The following is a 17,708-nucleotide window of genomic DNA, read 5'->3' as shown; positions in this document are numbered from 1 at the left end:
TAAAAAATAAATGAAATCAATATTTAGTAGATCCTCCTTTTGCAGAAATTACAGCCTCTAAACGCTTCCTGTAGGTTCCAATGAGAGTCTGGATTCTGGTTGAAGGTATTATGGACCATTCCTCTTTACAAAACATCTTTAGCATGGACAGCTCTCTTTAAGTCACACCACAGATTTTCAACTATTTTCAGGTCTGGGGACTGAGATGGCCATTCTAGAACGTTGTACTTGTTCCTCTGCATAAATGCCTTACTGGATTTTGAGCAGTGTTTAGGGTCGTTGTCTTGTTGAAAGATCCAGCCCCGTCGCAGCTTCAGCTTTGTCACTGATTCCTGGACATTGGTCTCCAGAATCTGCTCATACTGAGTGGAATCCATGCGTCCCTCAACTTTGACAAGATTCCCAGTCCCTGCACTGGCCACACAGCTCCACAGCATGATGGAACCACCACCATATTTTACTGTAGGTAGCAGGTGTTTTTCTTGGAATGCTTGTTCCTCCATGCATAACGCCCCTTGTTATGGCCAAATACAGAATTTTTGTTTCATCAGTCCACAGCACCTTATTCAAAATGAAGCTGGCTTGTCCAAATGTGCTTTAGCCCACCTCAAGCGGCACTTTTTGTGCTGTGGACGGAGAAAAGGCTTCCTCTGCATCACTCTCGCATACAGCATCTCCTTGTGTAAAGTGCGCCGAATGGTTGAACGATGCACTGTGACTCCATCTGCAGCAAGATGATGTTGTAGGTCTTTGGTGCTGGTCTGTGGGTTGACTCTGACTGTTCTAACCATTCGTCGCTTCTGTCTATCCGAGATTTTTCTTGGGTCTGCCACTTCGAGCCTTAACTTGAACTGAGCCTGTGGTCTTCCATTTCTTCAATATGTTCCTAACTGTGAAAACAGACAGCTGAAATCTCTGAGACAGCTTTCTGTATCCTTCCCCTAAACCATGATGGTGAACAATCTTTGTCTTCAGGTCATTGGAGAGTTGTTTTGAGACCCCCATGTTGCTACTCTTCAGAGAAAATGAAAAGAGGAGGGAAACTTACAATTGACCCCCTTAAATACTCTCTCATAATTGGATTCACCTGTGTATGTAGGTCAGGGGTCACTGAGCTTACCAAGCCAATTTGAGTTCCAATAATTAGTTCTAAAGGTTTTGGAATCAATAAAATGACAAGTGCCCAAATTTATGCACCTGCCTAATTTTGTTTAAACAATTATAGCACACTTTCTGTAAATCCAATAAACTTCATTTCACTTCTCAAATATCACTGTGTCTCCTATATGATATATATAACTGACATTTTTTATCGTAACAACCAAAGATTTATACAAGAAAAATATGACGATTACAAGGTTGCCAAACTTTCGCATCCCACTGTATAGTGTGCTGCCGTATTCAAAGAAAATGGGTAACAAATTATGGGGTGCTTTTTCTCCTGTTACCCCTTTGAGGGCAAAAGCAACATTATATTGGAAGAAATGTAACTTTTTACTTTCACAGCCAAGTGTTTCTAAATTCCGTAAAATGCTTATGGGGTCAAAGTGCTCAGTACACACTTTAATAAATTCTTTGAGGGGTGTAGTTTCCAAAATGGGGTCACTTTTTGAGGGTTTCCACTGTAGGGGTACATCAGGGTCTCTTCAAATACAATATGGTGCCCAAAAACCATTCTAGAAAAATCAGCTTCCAAAAAACATATGGCGCTCCTTTCCTTCTGACCACTGCCATGTGCCCCTACAGCAGTTTACTACCATATATGGGGTATTTCTGTAAACTTCAGAATCGGCGTAATGCATATTGAGGTTTATTTTGCTGTTAACCCTTGCTGTGTTGCGAGAAAAATTGATCAACATAAAAAAAATCAGCAAAAAAAAAGAAATTTTGAAATTTCACATCCAACATAAAGTAGACATATAGGGAATAGAAACATAGAATGTGTCGGCAGATAAGAACCATTTGGCCCATCTAGTCTGCCCAATATACTGAATACTATGAATAGCCCTTGGCCCTATCTTATATGAAGGATGGCCTTATGCCTATCCCATGCATGCTTAAACTCCTTCACTGTATTTGCAGCTACCACTTCTGCAGGAAGGCTATTCCATGCATCCACTACTCTCTCAGTAAAGTAATACTTCCGGATATTACTTTTAAACCTTTGCCCCTCTAATTTAAAACTATGTCCTCTTGTAGCAGTTTTTTCTTCTTTTAAATATTCTCTCCTCTTTTACCTTGTTGATTCCCTTTATGTATTTAAAAGTTTCTATCATATCCCCTCTATCTCGTCTTTTTTCCAAGCTATACATGTTAAGGTCCTTTAATCTTTCCTGGTAAGTTTTATTCTGCAATCCATGTACTAGTTGAGTAGCTCTTCTCTGAACTCTCTCCAAAGTATCAATATCCTTCTGGAGATATGGTCTCCAGTACTGCGCACAATACTCCAAATGAGGTCTCACTAGTGCTCTGTAGAGCGGCATGAGCACCTCCCTCTTTCCTACTGGTAATGCCTCTCCTTATACACCCAAGCATTCTGCTAGCATTTCCTGCTGCTCTATGACATTGTCTGCCTACCTTTAAGTCTTCTGAAATAATGACCCCTAAATCCCTTTCCTCAGATACTGAGGTTAGGACTGTATCACTGATTTTATATTATGCTCTTGGGTTTTAAGCCGCAGGTGCATTATCTTGCACTTATCAACATTAAATTTTAGTTGCCAGATTTTGATTGATAACTATTTTATGATGTATTACTATCTGTTTTAAAAAATGGAGAAATTCTAATTTAGAAAATTGTGAATTTTTCCAACTTTTTGGTCAATTTTTGGATTTTTTTTAATAAATGAAAGTGAATTATATAAAGTCAAAATGACCACAGTCATAAAGTAAAATGTGTCACTAGAAAACAAAAGCAGAATGGCTTGGATAAGTAAAAGCGTTCCAAAGTTATTACCACATAAAGTAACACATGTCAGATTTGCAAATAAAATGGCCTGGGCAGGGGGGTGAAAACTGGCCCGGGGTAGAAGGGATTAAGTGTGGATTCTGACTGGCCACTGAAAATCTTGATTAGCTCAGCCAATCAGAATCCACTGCTAGGGCATGTACACTAGCTAGTGGACTTGGACAAGAAAAAAAAAAACACACACAGAATTGTGGAAACAAAGGTGTAACTATAATTCATAGGGCCCCATGGCAAAATAAGATGGGGCCCCCCACCACCTAGTGTAAGAAAATGAAAATATCATAAGCAGCAATAATTAAAGCTGAGTATAATAGCACAATATACGAGAAACCAACATAAAAGCAAAAAGCCACCATATTGTTATTCTCCCCAGATAGGTACAATGTTCTTGCTCTGACTGAGCCCCCCACCCTATAAGCCCCATAGCAAGTGCTATGGCTATAGTTACGACCACAGGAGGAAGCCTGCAGCTTTGAGCAGAAGAGCAAAGAACCACAAGTAAGTAGGGATAGAAGGGGGTTAAACCTAAGACTTTTGTCTACAAAAGTCACAAGACAAGTATTATTTTAATCTGTACACATTTTATCAACTGGACAAGAATGTCCTCGGACATAATAAAAAAAAAAGTAAAACCAGTGGCAACTAAATACCTTTTAGCAGCTTTGTCTGCTGGGACCAATGCAAATAAGATGGGCTATTTACAATTTGGTCTAGACATATATTTGTATACAAAACATCAGGAATTAGATTAGTTGAAGCTCATGGAACCGAACTACTATGCCTCTATGTTCACTTTTTTCATACTCACATTCAAAAAGCCAAACTTTTTAATTATTTTCTTTGGCATAGCAGAGGTCTAGATTTTTTGAAATAGTTGTAATTTTCATTGCACCATTCTGGGGTATATCTTGCTGAAATATAGCAACAGCTATAGCTTATAGGGTTATCCAGGAATAGATAATCATAATCGATGACACCGCCATACATCGTATAGTGGCAGTGCTTGGCACTGCAGCTCAGCCCCCATTGACTTAAAGTACAGTAATGTCACTGGCCTAGGAAGAGGTTGGGGCACTCAAGGCCTCTTCTAACAGCTGATCTGCGTTGGTCCTGGGTGGCGCACTCCCGCAGATCTGATACTGATGACCTAATCCTGAGGATAAGTCTTAAATATATTTTCCTGAATAACCCCTCTAATGCTGGTGGAACCTATGCTGACCTGACAGTAGATGATGATTTTGATGTTATAGATACAATAGTTTTTAGTATAGCAAAATAGTAGAACTCGCCCCCTGACATTCTCTTGCTGGCAATAAAATCTTCAATGTCTTATCCCCAAAACAAAAACACAAAGTTTGCCTACACAAAACCAGGGAAGCAGAACAACTTCACACAGACAGGAGATCACCCTCATAAAACCTACTGCTGGCTTATGAGTTTCTCCCCCCCATATCCCCCTAGACCTGAATAAAGGTCAGCTGTGGATACCATCAGATGCAGAAGGGGTCATGTATAAATACCCATACAGATAAATATTCATCGAAGAATACTTGGCCTATTCCATATTTGGGCTGTGTGCTCCCTCATGCTGGACTCAAGCTATTTTCCGGCATCACCAGTGTTAATGACACCTCAATCAAGGAATCAAGAATCTGTAAGCGATGTAATACTTAAGTAAACTCATCAATACTGCCTCTAATTCCCTCCAGTTTGAATATGCACGTGTGAAGAAAATTATGATGGGTTGAATAAAGTAGTAAAAAGTCGCTGTGATGCCCACAAGAAAATATATTTTTAGTGGAGAAAGTTTGAATCAAAACCTTTGTTATTTTGACCTTACAAAACTCATAAAAGGCCAGTAGGAATACACACAAGCCTCTCCATGAAATAACATACGTCAGAGGAAGGGAGCTAGTGGTGGGAATCTGCAGATTTGATTTAAACACCCCTTTACATTGAAAAATTTAGCAGACGATTGTCGGGGAGGAAGCATTCCTTCCCAGCAAGCGACTGCTCGTCAATGAAGGACATCACTGCTTATTCATTGTAAGATTTGTGACTAACAAAAACAGCAATTTTTGGTATTGTTTTTTCTGATGTTCACTGTGAGGGTTTAAATAATAATAATAATAATAAATAATAATAATAAATTGATGATAATTTTATAGTTCATGATCATTCTGGACATGATATATCTTAGATTTTTTTTTACATAAAACAATGGCGTAAGAGAAAAGGTGTTGTTTTTATATTATTCTAACATTTTATGAACCTTTTTTTACTTTACTTCCACTAGGAAACTTGAAATTATGGCACAACGCTGAAATAACATGCTTCTATACGTCTCTATTGTAGTCTAATACAGTCCTGATCAAAAGTTTAAGACCACTTGAAAAATGTCAAAAAATCATATTTAGCATGGCTGGAACAAGGTTCCAAGTAGAGCTTCAAACATGCAACAAGAAGAAATGTGAGTGGAGACAAAACATTTTTTGAGCATTCAATTTAAATGAAAACAACGAATAAACTGAAACAGCTGTTTTTCAGCTGATCAAAAAGTTTAGGACCACATGCCTTTAAAAAGGCCAAATCTGTGCAAAGATGTGGATTCATTGTCATTTTCTGTCAGGTAGTACACGTTGTGATGGCAAAGGCAAAAAAAACTCTCCCTTTTTGAACGTGGTCGGGTTGTGGAACTGCATAAGCAGGGGTCTCTCACAGTGCGCCATCGCTGCTGAGGGTGAGACGCTAGTAAACAGTGATTTGGAATTTCTTAAATTCTTAAATGATCCTGAGGGTTATGGAACAAAGAAGTCAAGTGGAAGACCCAAAAAAAGTTCATTAGCACTGAGCCGGAGGATCCAATTGGCTGTCTGTCAAGGACACTGGGACCAAATTAAGGCCCTTACTGGTGCTGACTGCAGCCCCCCATAACCATCAGACGGCATCTGAGACTGAAGGGATTCATAAAACAAAAAAAAACATCTTCAAAGACCTCGTCTCCTTGAACGCCACAGAACTGCTCGTTTGGACTTTGTTAGAGAGCACCAAACATGGGGACATTCAAAAGGTGGAAGAAAGTTTTATTCTCTATGAGAAAAAATGGAACCTTGATGGTCCTGATGGTTTCTTACTGGCATGACAAGCAGATCACACCTGAGCTATTTTCTACGCGCCACAGTGGAAGGGGCGCCATAATGGTCTGGGGTGCTTTTTCCTTCAATGGAGCTTCAGAAGTGCAGGGGCGTCAAACGGCCGCTGGCTATGTCCAATGTTGCAGAGAGCATTCCTCCTGACTGAGGGCCCTCGTCTGTGTGGTAACGACTGGGTTTTTCAATAGGACAACGCTACTCTACACATGCCTGCAGGACAAGGGACTTCTTCCAGAGAATAACATCACTCTTTTGGCCCATCCTGCGTGTTCCCCTGATCTAAATCCGAATTGAGAAACCTTTGGGAATGGATGGCAAGGAAGTTTACAAAAATGGACAACAGTTCCAGACAGTAGATAGCCTTCGTGCGGCCTGTCTTCACCACTTGGTGAAATGTTCCCACTCACCTCATGGAAACGCTCGCATCAAGCATGCCGGAACAAATTTTTGAAGTGATAAACAATAACGGCGGAGCTACTCATTACTGAGTTCATGTTTGGAGGTTGGATTTCTGTTTTGGGGGGGGCTTTCGTTTTTTTTTTGGAGGTATGGTGCCTATAACTTTTGATCAGCTGAAAAACAGCCTGTTTCAGTTTATTCGTTGTTTTCATTAAATTGAATGCTCAAAAAAATGTTTTATCTCACTCCCATTTCTTCTTGTTGCATGTTGAAGCTCTACTTGGAACCTTGTTAAGATCCAGCCATGATTTTTCAAGGGTCTTAAACTTTTGATCAGGACTGTATATAAAGCTGAGTGTGTGTATATATGTATGTATGTCTGCTAAAGGCAATCCGCACCGTCGAATTTACAATCACGAAATTTGGCACACAGGTACATCAGGTGTCCTGGAAGGTTTTAGACTGAGTCTCAGCTCTCTAGCACGTACCGTTCCTAAGATATTTCCAAAAAAAAAATCCAAATATGGCACCATCTACATGACTTAAATTGGCCAATAGAAGCCTGCAGGTCTTTCATCATATCCCAACTGCTATACACATGGTCCACATGACCCTTATCAGCCAATAGAAGCTCGCAGACCCTTAGTCTCCACTACACACCTGTTTTACACCAGGTGTCCATAACATCTCAGCCATTTTTCTTCACTGCTGTAGGTCAGCTTTAAAGGGGCAGAGGCACTGTGGATGACACTGTTAAGGGAGCGGAGTGCGTGGAGGTCACAGTTAAGATGGCAGGCTGCTGTGGAGGTCACAGTTAAGGGACGGTCCGCTATGGAGGTCAGTGTTAAGGGGCAGATTGCTGTAGAGGCTACTGTTAAGGGGGCTGGGTGTTGTGGAAATCACTGTGAAAGAGATGGGGTACTGTGGAAGTCACTAATAAAGGGGCGGCCGCTGTGGAGGGTCACTGTTAAGGGGGGGGGGATGCTGTGGAGGTCACTGTTAATGGGGCGGGATGCTGTGGAGGTCACTGTTAAGGGGCAGGGAACGGTGGAGGTCACAGTTAAGGGGACGGTACGCTATGGAGGTCAGTGTTAAGGGGCAGGGTGCTGTAGAGGTCACTGTTAAGGGCGGGGTCTTGTGGAGGTCACATTTTTAAGGGAACTGAGCTCTGTGGAGGTCACTGTTAAGGGGGCGGGTAATTGTAGAGATCATTGTTAATGAGACGGGTTCTGTCGATGTCACTAATAAAGGGGCGGCCGCTGTGGAGGTCACTGTGGATGTTACTGTTAAGAGGACAGGCCACTGTGGAAGTCACTGTTAAAGGGGCGGGCTACTGTCACTGTTATAGTGGATACTGTCGATATCTTTTTAACAACATACACAAACATTAAATTAAATAGATGAAATATACCCATGCGATTTGGGGTAGTCCTGCAGTGTGCGTGTCTGTGTGTATAGACATCTATATGTATGTCTGTTCCGCCAAAGTAATCGATATATAGGGTGAGATTTATCAAAACGGGTGCAAAGGAAAACAGGCTTAGTTGCCCAAAGCAACTAATCAGATTCTTTCATTTTTCAGAAATCCATGGGCAACTAAGCCAGTTTTGTTTTGCACCAGTTTTGATAAAATCCCCCCATATACACAAGGACTACCCCTAGTAATCGATAAACATTAAAAAAAAGTTCAAAAAACAAAATCAAAATATGTTAAATATAAAAATACTAAGTCAAGTAACATCTAAGGGCTCATGCACACAAACATATTTTTGTTCTGTGTCCCGTTTTGTTGCACCCTGTATGCAGGACCATTTACTTCAATGGGGCCTCAAAAAACAGAAATGACTCCATGTGCATTCCATGTCCATATGGCTGTTCCGCCAAAAAAATAGAACATATACCATCTTTGTCTGCTCTACGGACAAGGATAAGACTGTTCATTTAGGGGACGGATAATCCGTTCCGCAAAATGCGGAATGCACACGGACGGTATCAGTGTTTTGGGGATCCACAACTTGCGAACCACAAACACCCAGCGGTCGCGTCCTGTGAGCGCTAAGACCGAGTTGACATTAATGTTTATTTTTCCATTGTTCTGATGCAGTAGACCTTTATAATGCTATGTAACCCTTACAGTTCTGAAATGTATTGTATAACACTGACAGGCTGACTGATATACATACTGCAGGACTACCCCTAGTAATAGATATATATACTGCAGTACACATTTATTACGAGGGGTAGTCCGGTGGGTGTGGAGAGATAGATAGATATATATATATATATATATATATATATATATATATATATATATATATATTACACATATACATACACACACACATATACACACTGCAGGACTACATACAGTACAGACCAAAAGTTTGGACACACCTTCTCATTCAAAGAGTTTTCTTTATTTTCATGACTATGAAAATTGTAGATTCACACTGAAGGCATCAAAACTATGAATTAACACATGTGGAATTATATACATAACAAACAAGTGTGAAACAACTGAAAATATGTCATATTCTAGGTTCTTCAAAGTAGCCACCTTTTGCTTTGATTACTGCTTTGCCCACTTGGCATTCTCTTGATGACCTTCAAGAGGTAGTCCCCTGAAATGGTTTTCACTTCACAGGTGTGCGCTGTCAGGTTTAATAAGTGGGATTTCTTGCCTTATAATGGGGTTGGGACCATCAGTTGCGTTGAGGAGAAGTCAGGTGGATACACAGCTGATAGTCCTACTGAATAGACTGTTAGAATTGTATTATGGCAAGAAAAAAGCAGCTAAGTAAAGAAAACGAGTGGCCATCATTACTTTAAGAAATGAAGGTCAGTCAGTCAGCCGAAAAAAATTGGGAAGAAACTTTGAAAGTAAGGGCTATTTGACCATGAAGGAGAGTGATGGGGTGCTGCGGCAGATGACCTGGCCTCCACAGTCACCGGACCTGAACCCAATCGAGATGGTTTGGGGTGAGCTGGACCGCAGAGTGAAGGCAAAAGGGCCAACAAGTGCTAAGCATCTCTGGGAACTCCTTCAAGACTGGTGGGAGACCATTTCAGGGGACTACCTCTTGAGGCTCATCAAGAGAATGCCAAGAGTGTGCATAGCTGTAATCAAAGCAAAAGGTGGCTACTTTGAAGAACCTAGAATATGACATATTTTCAGTTGTTTCACACTTGTTTGTTATGTATATAATTCCACATGTGTTAATTCATAGTTAAATAAAGAATAAAGTCATGAAAATAAAGAAAACTCTTTGAATGAGAAGGTGTGTCCAAACTTTTGGTCTGTAATAATATATATATATATATATTATATATATACACACACACATATATATATACATATATATACACAATATATACACACACACACACACACACACACACACACTGCACTACATATCTAATACTAGGGGGTAGTCCTAGGGGGATAAATACACACACACACACTGCTGGACTATCCCAAAATATACATCTATACATACTGCAGTACATATCTATATGTGTATATATACAGTCAGGTCCATAAATATTGGGTCATCAACACAATTCGAACATTTTTGGCTCTATACACTACCACAATTGATTTGAAATGAAACGAACAAGATGTGCTCTAAATGCAGACTGTCAGCTTTAATTTGAGGGTATTTACATCCAAATCAGGTGAACGGTGTAGGAATTACAACAGTTTGCATATGTGCCTCCACTTGTTAAGGAACCAAAAGTAATGGGAAAAATTGGCTTATCGGCTGTTCCATGGCCAGGTGTGTGTTATTCCCTCTTTATCCCAATTACAATGAGTAGATAAAAGGTCCAGAGTTCATTTCAAGTGTGCTATTTGCATTTGGGAATCTGTTGCTTTCAACTCTCAAGATGAGATCCAAAGAGCTGTCACTATCAGTGAAGCAACCCATCATTAGGCTTAAAAACAAAACAAACCCATCAGAGAGATAGCAAGAACATTAGGCATGACCAAAACAACTGTTTGGAACATTCTTACAAAGAAGGAACGCAACAGTGAGCTCAGGAACACCAAAAGTCCCAGAAGACCACGGAAAATAACTGTGGTGGATGACCGAAGAATTCTTTCCCTGGTGAAGAAAAAACCCTTCACAACAGTTGGCCAGATCAAGAACACTCTCCAGGAGGTAGGTGTATGTGTGTCAAAGTCAACAATCAAGCATACCACCTCATCAGTGAAGCATGATGGTGGTAGTGTCATGGCGTGGGCATGTATGCCTGCCAATGGAACTGGTTCTGTTGTATTTATTGATGATGTGACTGCTGACAAAAGCAGCAGGATGAATTCTGAAGTGTTTTGGGCAATATTATCTGCTCATATTCAGCCAAATGCTTCAGAACTCATTGGACGGCACTTCACAGTGCAGATGGACAATGACCCAAAGCATACTGCAAAAGCAACCAAAGAGATTCTAAAGGCAAAGAAGTGGAATGTTATGCAATGGCCAAGTCAATCACCTGACCTGAATCCGATTGAGCATGCATTTCACTTGCTGAAGACAAAACTGAAGGAAAATGCCCCAAGAACAAGCAGGAACTGAAGACAGTTGCAGTAGAGGCCTGGCAGAGCATCACCAGGGATGAGACCAAGCGTCTGGTGATGTCTATGCGTTCCAGACTTCAGGCTGTAATTGACTGCAAAGGATTTGCAACCAAGTATTAAAAAGTGATAGACATCAATGATAAATGACTCACAAAGTGAGTACACGTGCTAGGCCTGAACGCAAAGTATAAACACCAAAGAGAAAAAGGCTAGCACAACTGGCAATGAATATAAACTTTATTATAATCTCAAAAAGAAAAAGAGAATCCAATAAAAAACAATGATGAACAATACAATAGTGGATGAAGGACACACAGGATAAAACCGGAACACCACACTGGGCAAAATGTAAACCAATACTGGCAAGGTCACAGAAATACTAACTAATGAGTAAATAACCCAAAGGGGCGTATGGTAAGTGGACCCGGTCAGAGCCGTAAACACAATATTAAAACCAGATACAGTACATAAGTATAAAGTGCAAAGTACACTGTACATGGATAATATAATAACGGTTGAATAAATAAATAATGACAAATACCAGAGTTGTGATCCAGAGAGCCCCGATGCACATTTCGCAGAGTACTTTGCACTTTATACTTATGTACTGTATCTGGTTTTAATATTGAGTTTACGGCTCTGACCGGGTCCACTTATCATACGCCCACTTTGGGTTATTTACTCATTAGTTAGTATTTCTGTGACCTTGCCAGTATTGGTTTACATTTTGCCCAGTGTGGTGTTCCAGTTTTATCCTGTGTGTCCTTCATCCACCATTGTATTGTTCATCATTGTTTTTTATTGGATTCTCTTTTTCTTTTTGAGATTATAATAAAGTTTATATTCATTGCCAGTTGTGCTAGCCTCTCTCTTTTGGTGTTTATGCAAGTATTAAAAAGTGAAAGCTTGATTTAGTATTATTATTCTGTCCCATTACTTTTGATTCCTTAACAAGTGGGAGGCCCATATGCAAACTGTTGTAATTCCTACACCGTTCACCTGATTTGGATGTAAATACCCTCAAATTAAAGCTGACAGTCTGCAGTTAAAGCACATCTTGTTTGTTTCATTTCAAATCCATTGTGGTGGTGTATAGAGCCAAAAATGTTCGTATTGTGTTGATGTCCCAATATTTATGGACCTGACATATTATATATACACACACACACTGCCGAACTACCCCTAGTAATATATATATATATATATATATATATATATATATATATATATATATACATACATACATATACACATACACACACACACACACATATACACATATATATACACATACATACATACTGCAGTACATATCTATTACTAGTGGTAGTCCTGCAATATAGTTGGTGAGGACATGGCACACAGAGGGACCAGGCTGAGGGACTGAGTGATGGAGTAGCAGGAGGTAGTGTCAACAAACCTTATAGCAGGAAGGCCGATGTCTCCATGTTTGGAGGGCAGGCAATCGAGTCGGGAAGGGAGGGCTGTCATTAGCTGGCACACATCATGTAACTTCTCCAGGCTAGTATTCTGTCTTATTGGTAGGGGCTGTAGCTCTGTCAGTGCATGGTGTGGGCAGGATGGGGAGGTGTCACCTTGTGGGGGAAACAGAGGATTTTGATCGGCTGAGGCTCTCACACATCGCAGGCCAGTGTGGTCATTACCACACACATTATATGATGACAGCACACTGGGCACAGCAGGGCGGTAACCCGGAATGCTAGCCTCTGCTGTCATTATAATGCACAGTGTATGATAATGACAGAGCAGGAGGCCTGGTGGTTTTCCCGGTAAGGTGCATTGCCAATCCGCCCTGGCGAATTCTGGGGATCACACATGTGCTGGTGCTGTATGGTATAAGTAATCAATGTTGATATTGTTGACATGTGGGATAATATGAAGCTGCAGTGGAGGTGATATGTGTGGGGGTTCTACCAGTGCACATTTCATGCTTAGCCCTGTTTCTTTGATATTTTTTATTTTTTTTGCTCACGCTTGGATTATTTATTTCCCCCATATCAGATTGTAGTATTATCTTCAGTATATTTTGTGGTAATTCCTTTTTTGTTTTTAGTACTGCATTATATGCCCACATGTGTCTGTGTTCATGAACTTTGATTAAGCATTGGTTGGCATCATAAGGTTTAGGTCTTTTTATATTATATGGAATAGGGCTTTTTGTCTCTTTATTTGAACCTAATTGTGGGTTAGTACTTGCATAAATAATGTGTTTGAAAAGGTTTAACTCTTTGTGGATTATTTATTTATTTTGTGAATTCACAAACTGTTTTCTCATTTACTTTCGGTGTAAATATGACTAGTCTCTAGTAACCAGCTAAGGTGTGATCTCTTATCTGACTACCTGTTTACTGTACTGAGCCTGACTATCGATTCTGCTCCTGGTTGCCAGGTGTGGTTGCCAGGTGTGTTCTGGTCCACTAACCTATCGCTGGTATACTGCTGACTGAGATGCAAGCACTTCAGCTCTGTGAGCCTAGAGCAGTCAGCAAAGTGACAGTATATGTGCCAGACCTGAGAGAAAAATGCTGGATATAACAGAAGGTTTAACGGCCATACAAGAAAGAGTGCTGAGTATCTGTCATACAAGGTAAAGCCTATACTTTGATTACAGACTTCCCTGCATTTTGGTAACCGAAAGTCCCCCACCATATTAAAGGAACAGACTGGCCATCTGTTGGAGTACTATTGGGAGTACTGCACCAGCTGTACTGTGGAAATACATACATAGAAAGAGTGGGAGAGAAAGGTAGCACCCCTTGGCTGAATTGGGAGGATTGTGCAGGTTATTTGCAACAGAAATCAGAGGGAACCTCTATACTATCTACACTCACTATATGCTGTCTTGGAAAGCAGTCTATGAACGTGTGTGATAATAGGTGTCTAGTTTGGCCAACACGTATATTTTGTGAACTGCTGAAGTTGCTAGTAAATCAGTTCAATCTATCACCTCTGAGACCAGCTTTGTCATTGCATGGATCAACACCTGCATTGCCACGGCATTATACTTTGCCACCTTATGGGATCCTTGCCTTGCACCCATAAACGCACTGATAATAAGGGCATCCCGAAAACTCCACCAGGCAGGCCTTCACCGGGGGTAAGCCCCGAGGATAAGAAAGGGTGCACCCTTCCCCATCACTGCACGGCTCAGGGAACCACTGTATTACTGCCACTGTGAGTACTACTGACACTGTGAGTACCATTGCCACCATCTGCAACACCAATATCACTATTGTACTCCTCATCTCCCCTCCCAGGCTTGCTGCATACTCATCCTTTTTTCTCATGAACTAAAAAGCATAGCATACAGTACTTTTCTTCATCGTGGGACACATATGTTGGAAGATTTTCCAGATTTACTCCCCAAGGATATACAAAAAACATGATGCTTTCAGAGCCTGAGTGACAATTTATAAAACTAATTTAGGTATACCAGTGGGTCTGACTCCAAGGAAGCTGGTGGTGATTCCTTCACAATGTGTTCTCTAGGTGGTGATGCGAGAGACTGGTACCCACAGTGGGTTGTGGTAAATGTAACAACTTAGACTGGTCCTGTTGTGCCAGAGGCCAGGGTAGTGTGTCTCTAACCCACTCAACTGGGTCTTCCCAGGCAGCTCTTTGTCCATGAACCTATAGTAATGAAGAGAGAAAAAGGTGATGTAGAAAATGTGCAGATTTAATTTCAATTGCAAATCTCAATCGTCATTAGAGACAGTGGGATCTGATTGCTGAGACCACCATGATCTCTAGAATGAGGGGAGAGAAACGTGTGCATATTACTCTTTGCTATTGCGGACGGAATCGAGATGGGCCCATAGACTTCTTTGGAGCCCATCTTGTGCAGTAACGTGAGAGAGCGAAACACGTACACTCTTCTCTCCCTCATTCTAGAGATCAGTGGGGGTTTCAGCAATAAGCCCCTTACTAATCCAAAGCTTTTGATATGTCCCTATAGCATATCATTATTTTTTTTTAATCTTAAAGGGAACCTGTCACCTGGATTTTGGGTATAGAGCTGAGGACATGGGTTGCTAGATGGCCGCTAGCACATCCGCAATACCCAGTCCCCATAGCTCTGTGTGCTTTTATTGTGTATAAAAACCAATTTGATACATATGCAAATTAACCTGAGATGAGTCAGAGCTTGAAAATATGACTCTCTCTGGTCACACAAGTAAGATATGAATCTTTTATGTTAATTTGCATATGTATCAAATCGTGTTTTTTTACACAATAAAAGCACAGAGAGCTATGGGGACAGAATATTGCGGATGTGCTAGTGGCCATCTAGCAACCAATGTCCTCAGCTCTATACCCAAAATCCCGGTGACAGGTTACCTTTAAAACCACCTCAGCCCCCCTAGCTTAAACACCCTTAATGACCAGGCCACTTTTTACACTTCTGACCTACACTACTTTCACCGTTTATTGCTCGGTCATGCAACTTACCACCCAAATGAATTTTACCTCCTTTTCTTCTCACTAATAGAGCTTTCATTTGGTGGTATTTCATTGCTGCTGACATTTTTACTTTTTTTGTTATTAATCGAAATTTAAAGATTTTTTGCAAAAAAATGACATTTTTCAATTTTCAGTTGTAAAATTTTGCAAAAAAAAACGACATCCATATATAAATTTTTCTCTAAATTTATTGTTCTACATGTCTTTGATAAAAAAAAAATGTTTGGGTAAAAAAAAATGGTTTGGGTAAAAGTTATAGCGTTTACAAACTATGGTACAAAAATGTGAATTTCCGCTTTTTGAAGCAGCTCTGACTTACTGAGCACCTGTCATGTTTCCTGAGGTTCTACAATGCCCAGACAGTAGAAAAACCCCACAAATGACCCCATTTCGGAAAGTAGACACCCTAAGGTATTCGCTGATGGGCATAGTGAGTTCATAGAACTTTTTCTTTTTGTCACAAGTTAGCGGAAAATTATGATTTATTTTTTTTTCTTACAAAGTCTCATATTCCACTAACTTGTGACAAAAAATAAAAACTTCCATGAACTCACTATGCCCATCACGAAATACCTTGGGGTGTCTTCTTTCCAAAATGGGGTCACTTGTGGGGTAGTTATACTGCCCTGGCATTTTAGGGGCCCAAATGCGTGCGAAGTAGTTTAAAGCAAAATCTGTAAAAAATGGCCGGTGAAATCCGAAAGGTGCTCTTTGGAATGTGGGCCCCTTTGCCCACCTAGGCTGCAAAAAAGTGTCACACATCTGGTATTGCCGTACTCAGGAGAAGTTGGGCAATGTGTTTTGGGGTGTCATTTTACTATACCCATGCTGGGTGAGATAAATATCTCGGTCAAATGCCAACTTTGTATAAAAAAATTGGAAAAGTTGTCTTTTGCCAAGATAATTCTCTCACCCAGCATGGGTATATGTAAAAAAAAGACACCCCAAAACACATTTCCCAACTTCTCCTGAGTACGGGGATACCAGATGTGCGACACTTTTTTGCAGCCTAGGTGGGCAAAGGGCCCACATTCCAAAGAGCACCTTTCGGATTTCACCGGACATTTTTTACAGATTTTGATTTCAAACCACTTCTCACGCATTCGGCCCCTAAAATGCAGGGCAGTATAACTACCCCACAAGTGACCCCATTTTGGAAAGAAGACTCCCCAAGGTATTCGTGATGGGCATAGTGAGTTCATGGAAGTTTTTATTTTTTGTCACAAGTTAGTGGAATATGAGACTTTGTAAGAAAAAAATATATAAAAATCATTTCCCGTAACTTGTGACAAAAAATAAAAAATTCTAGGAACTCGCCATGCCCCTCACGGTATACCATGGGGTGTCTTCTTTCCAAAATGGGGTCACTTGTGGGGTAGTTATACTGCCCTGGCATTCTAGGGCCCTAATGTGTGGTAAGTAGGTAAATGACCTGTGATATCCGAAAGGTGCTCTTTGGAATGTGGGCCCCTTTGCCCACCTAGGCTGCAAAAAAGGTCACACATTTGGTATCGCTGTATTCAGGAGAAGTTGGGCAAATGTGTTTTGGGTGTCTTTTTTACATATACTCATGATAGGTGAGAGAAATATCTCGGCAAAAGACAACTTTTCCCATTTTTTATACAAAGTTGGCCTTTTGACCAAGTATTTATCTCACCACAGCATGGGTATATGTAAAATGACACCCCCAAAACACATTTGCCCAACTTCTCCTGAGTACAGCGATACCAGTTGTGACACTTTTTTGCAGCCTAGATGCGCAAAAGGGCCCACATTCCTTTTATGAGGGCATTTTTAGACATTTGGATCCCAGACTTCTTCTCACGCTTTAGGGCCCCTAAAATGCCAGGGCAGTATAAATACCCCACATGTGACCCCATTTTGGAAAGAAGACACCCCAAGGTATTCAATGAGGGGCATGGCGAGTTCATAGAATTTTTTATTTTTTTTGGCACAAGTTAGCGGAAATTGATTATTATTATTTTTTCTCACAAAGTCTCCCTTTCCGCTAACTTGGGACAAAAATTTCAATCTTTCATGGACTCAATATGCCACTCAGCGAATACCTTGCGGTGTCTTCTTTCCGAAATGGGGTCACATGTGGGGTATTTATACTGCCCTGGCATTCTAG

The 17,708-nt window shown here is 40.6% G+C and overlaps 1 protein-coding gene across 1 annotated transcript in view; it reads right to left on the bottom strand.

Annotated features, from left to right (window-relative positions):
* Window positions 1-17,708, bottom strand: part of NAV1 (neuron navigator 1) — a 689,603-nt gene that overhangs the window by 109,271 nt on the left and 562,624 nt on the right. Inside the window, 2 exon segments of the mRNA XM_040424146.1 lie at window positions 14,550-14,614; window positions 14,617-14,746. Coding sequence (XP_040280080.1) covers window positions 14,550-14,614; window positions 14,617-14,746 — 195 coding nt within the window.

Source organism: Bufo bufo, chromosome 3 (assembly GCF_905171765.1).
Source record: "Bufo bufo chromosome 3, aBufBuf1.1, whole genome shotgun sequence".
NCBI classification, from domain to species: domain Eukaryota; kingdom Metazoa; phylum Chordata; class Amphibia; order Anura; family Bufonidae; genus Bufo; species Bufo bufo.
This window is presented reverse-complemented; position numbering and strand designations above follow the sequence as displayed.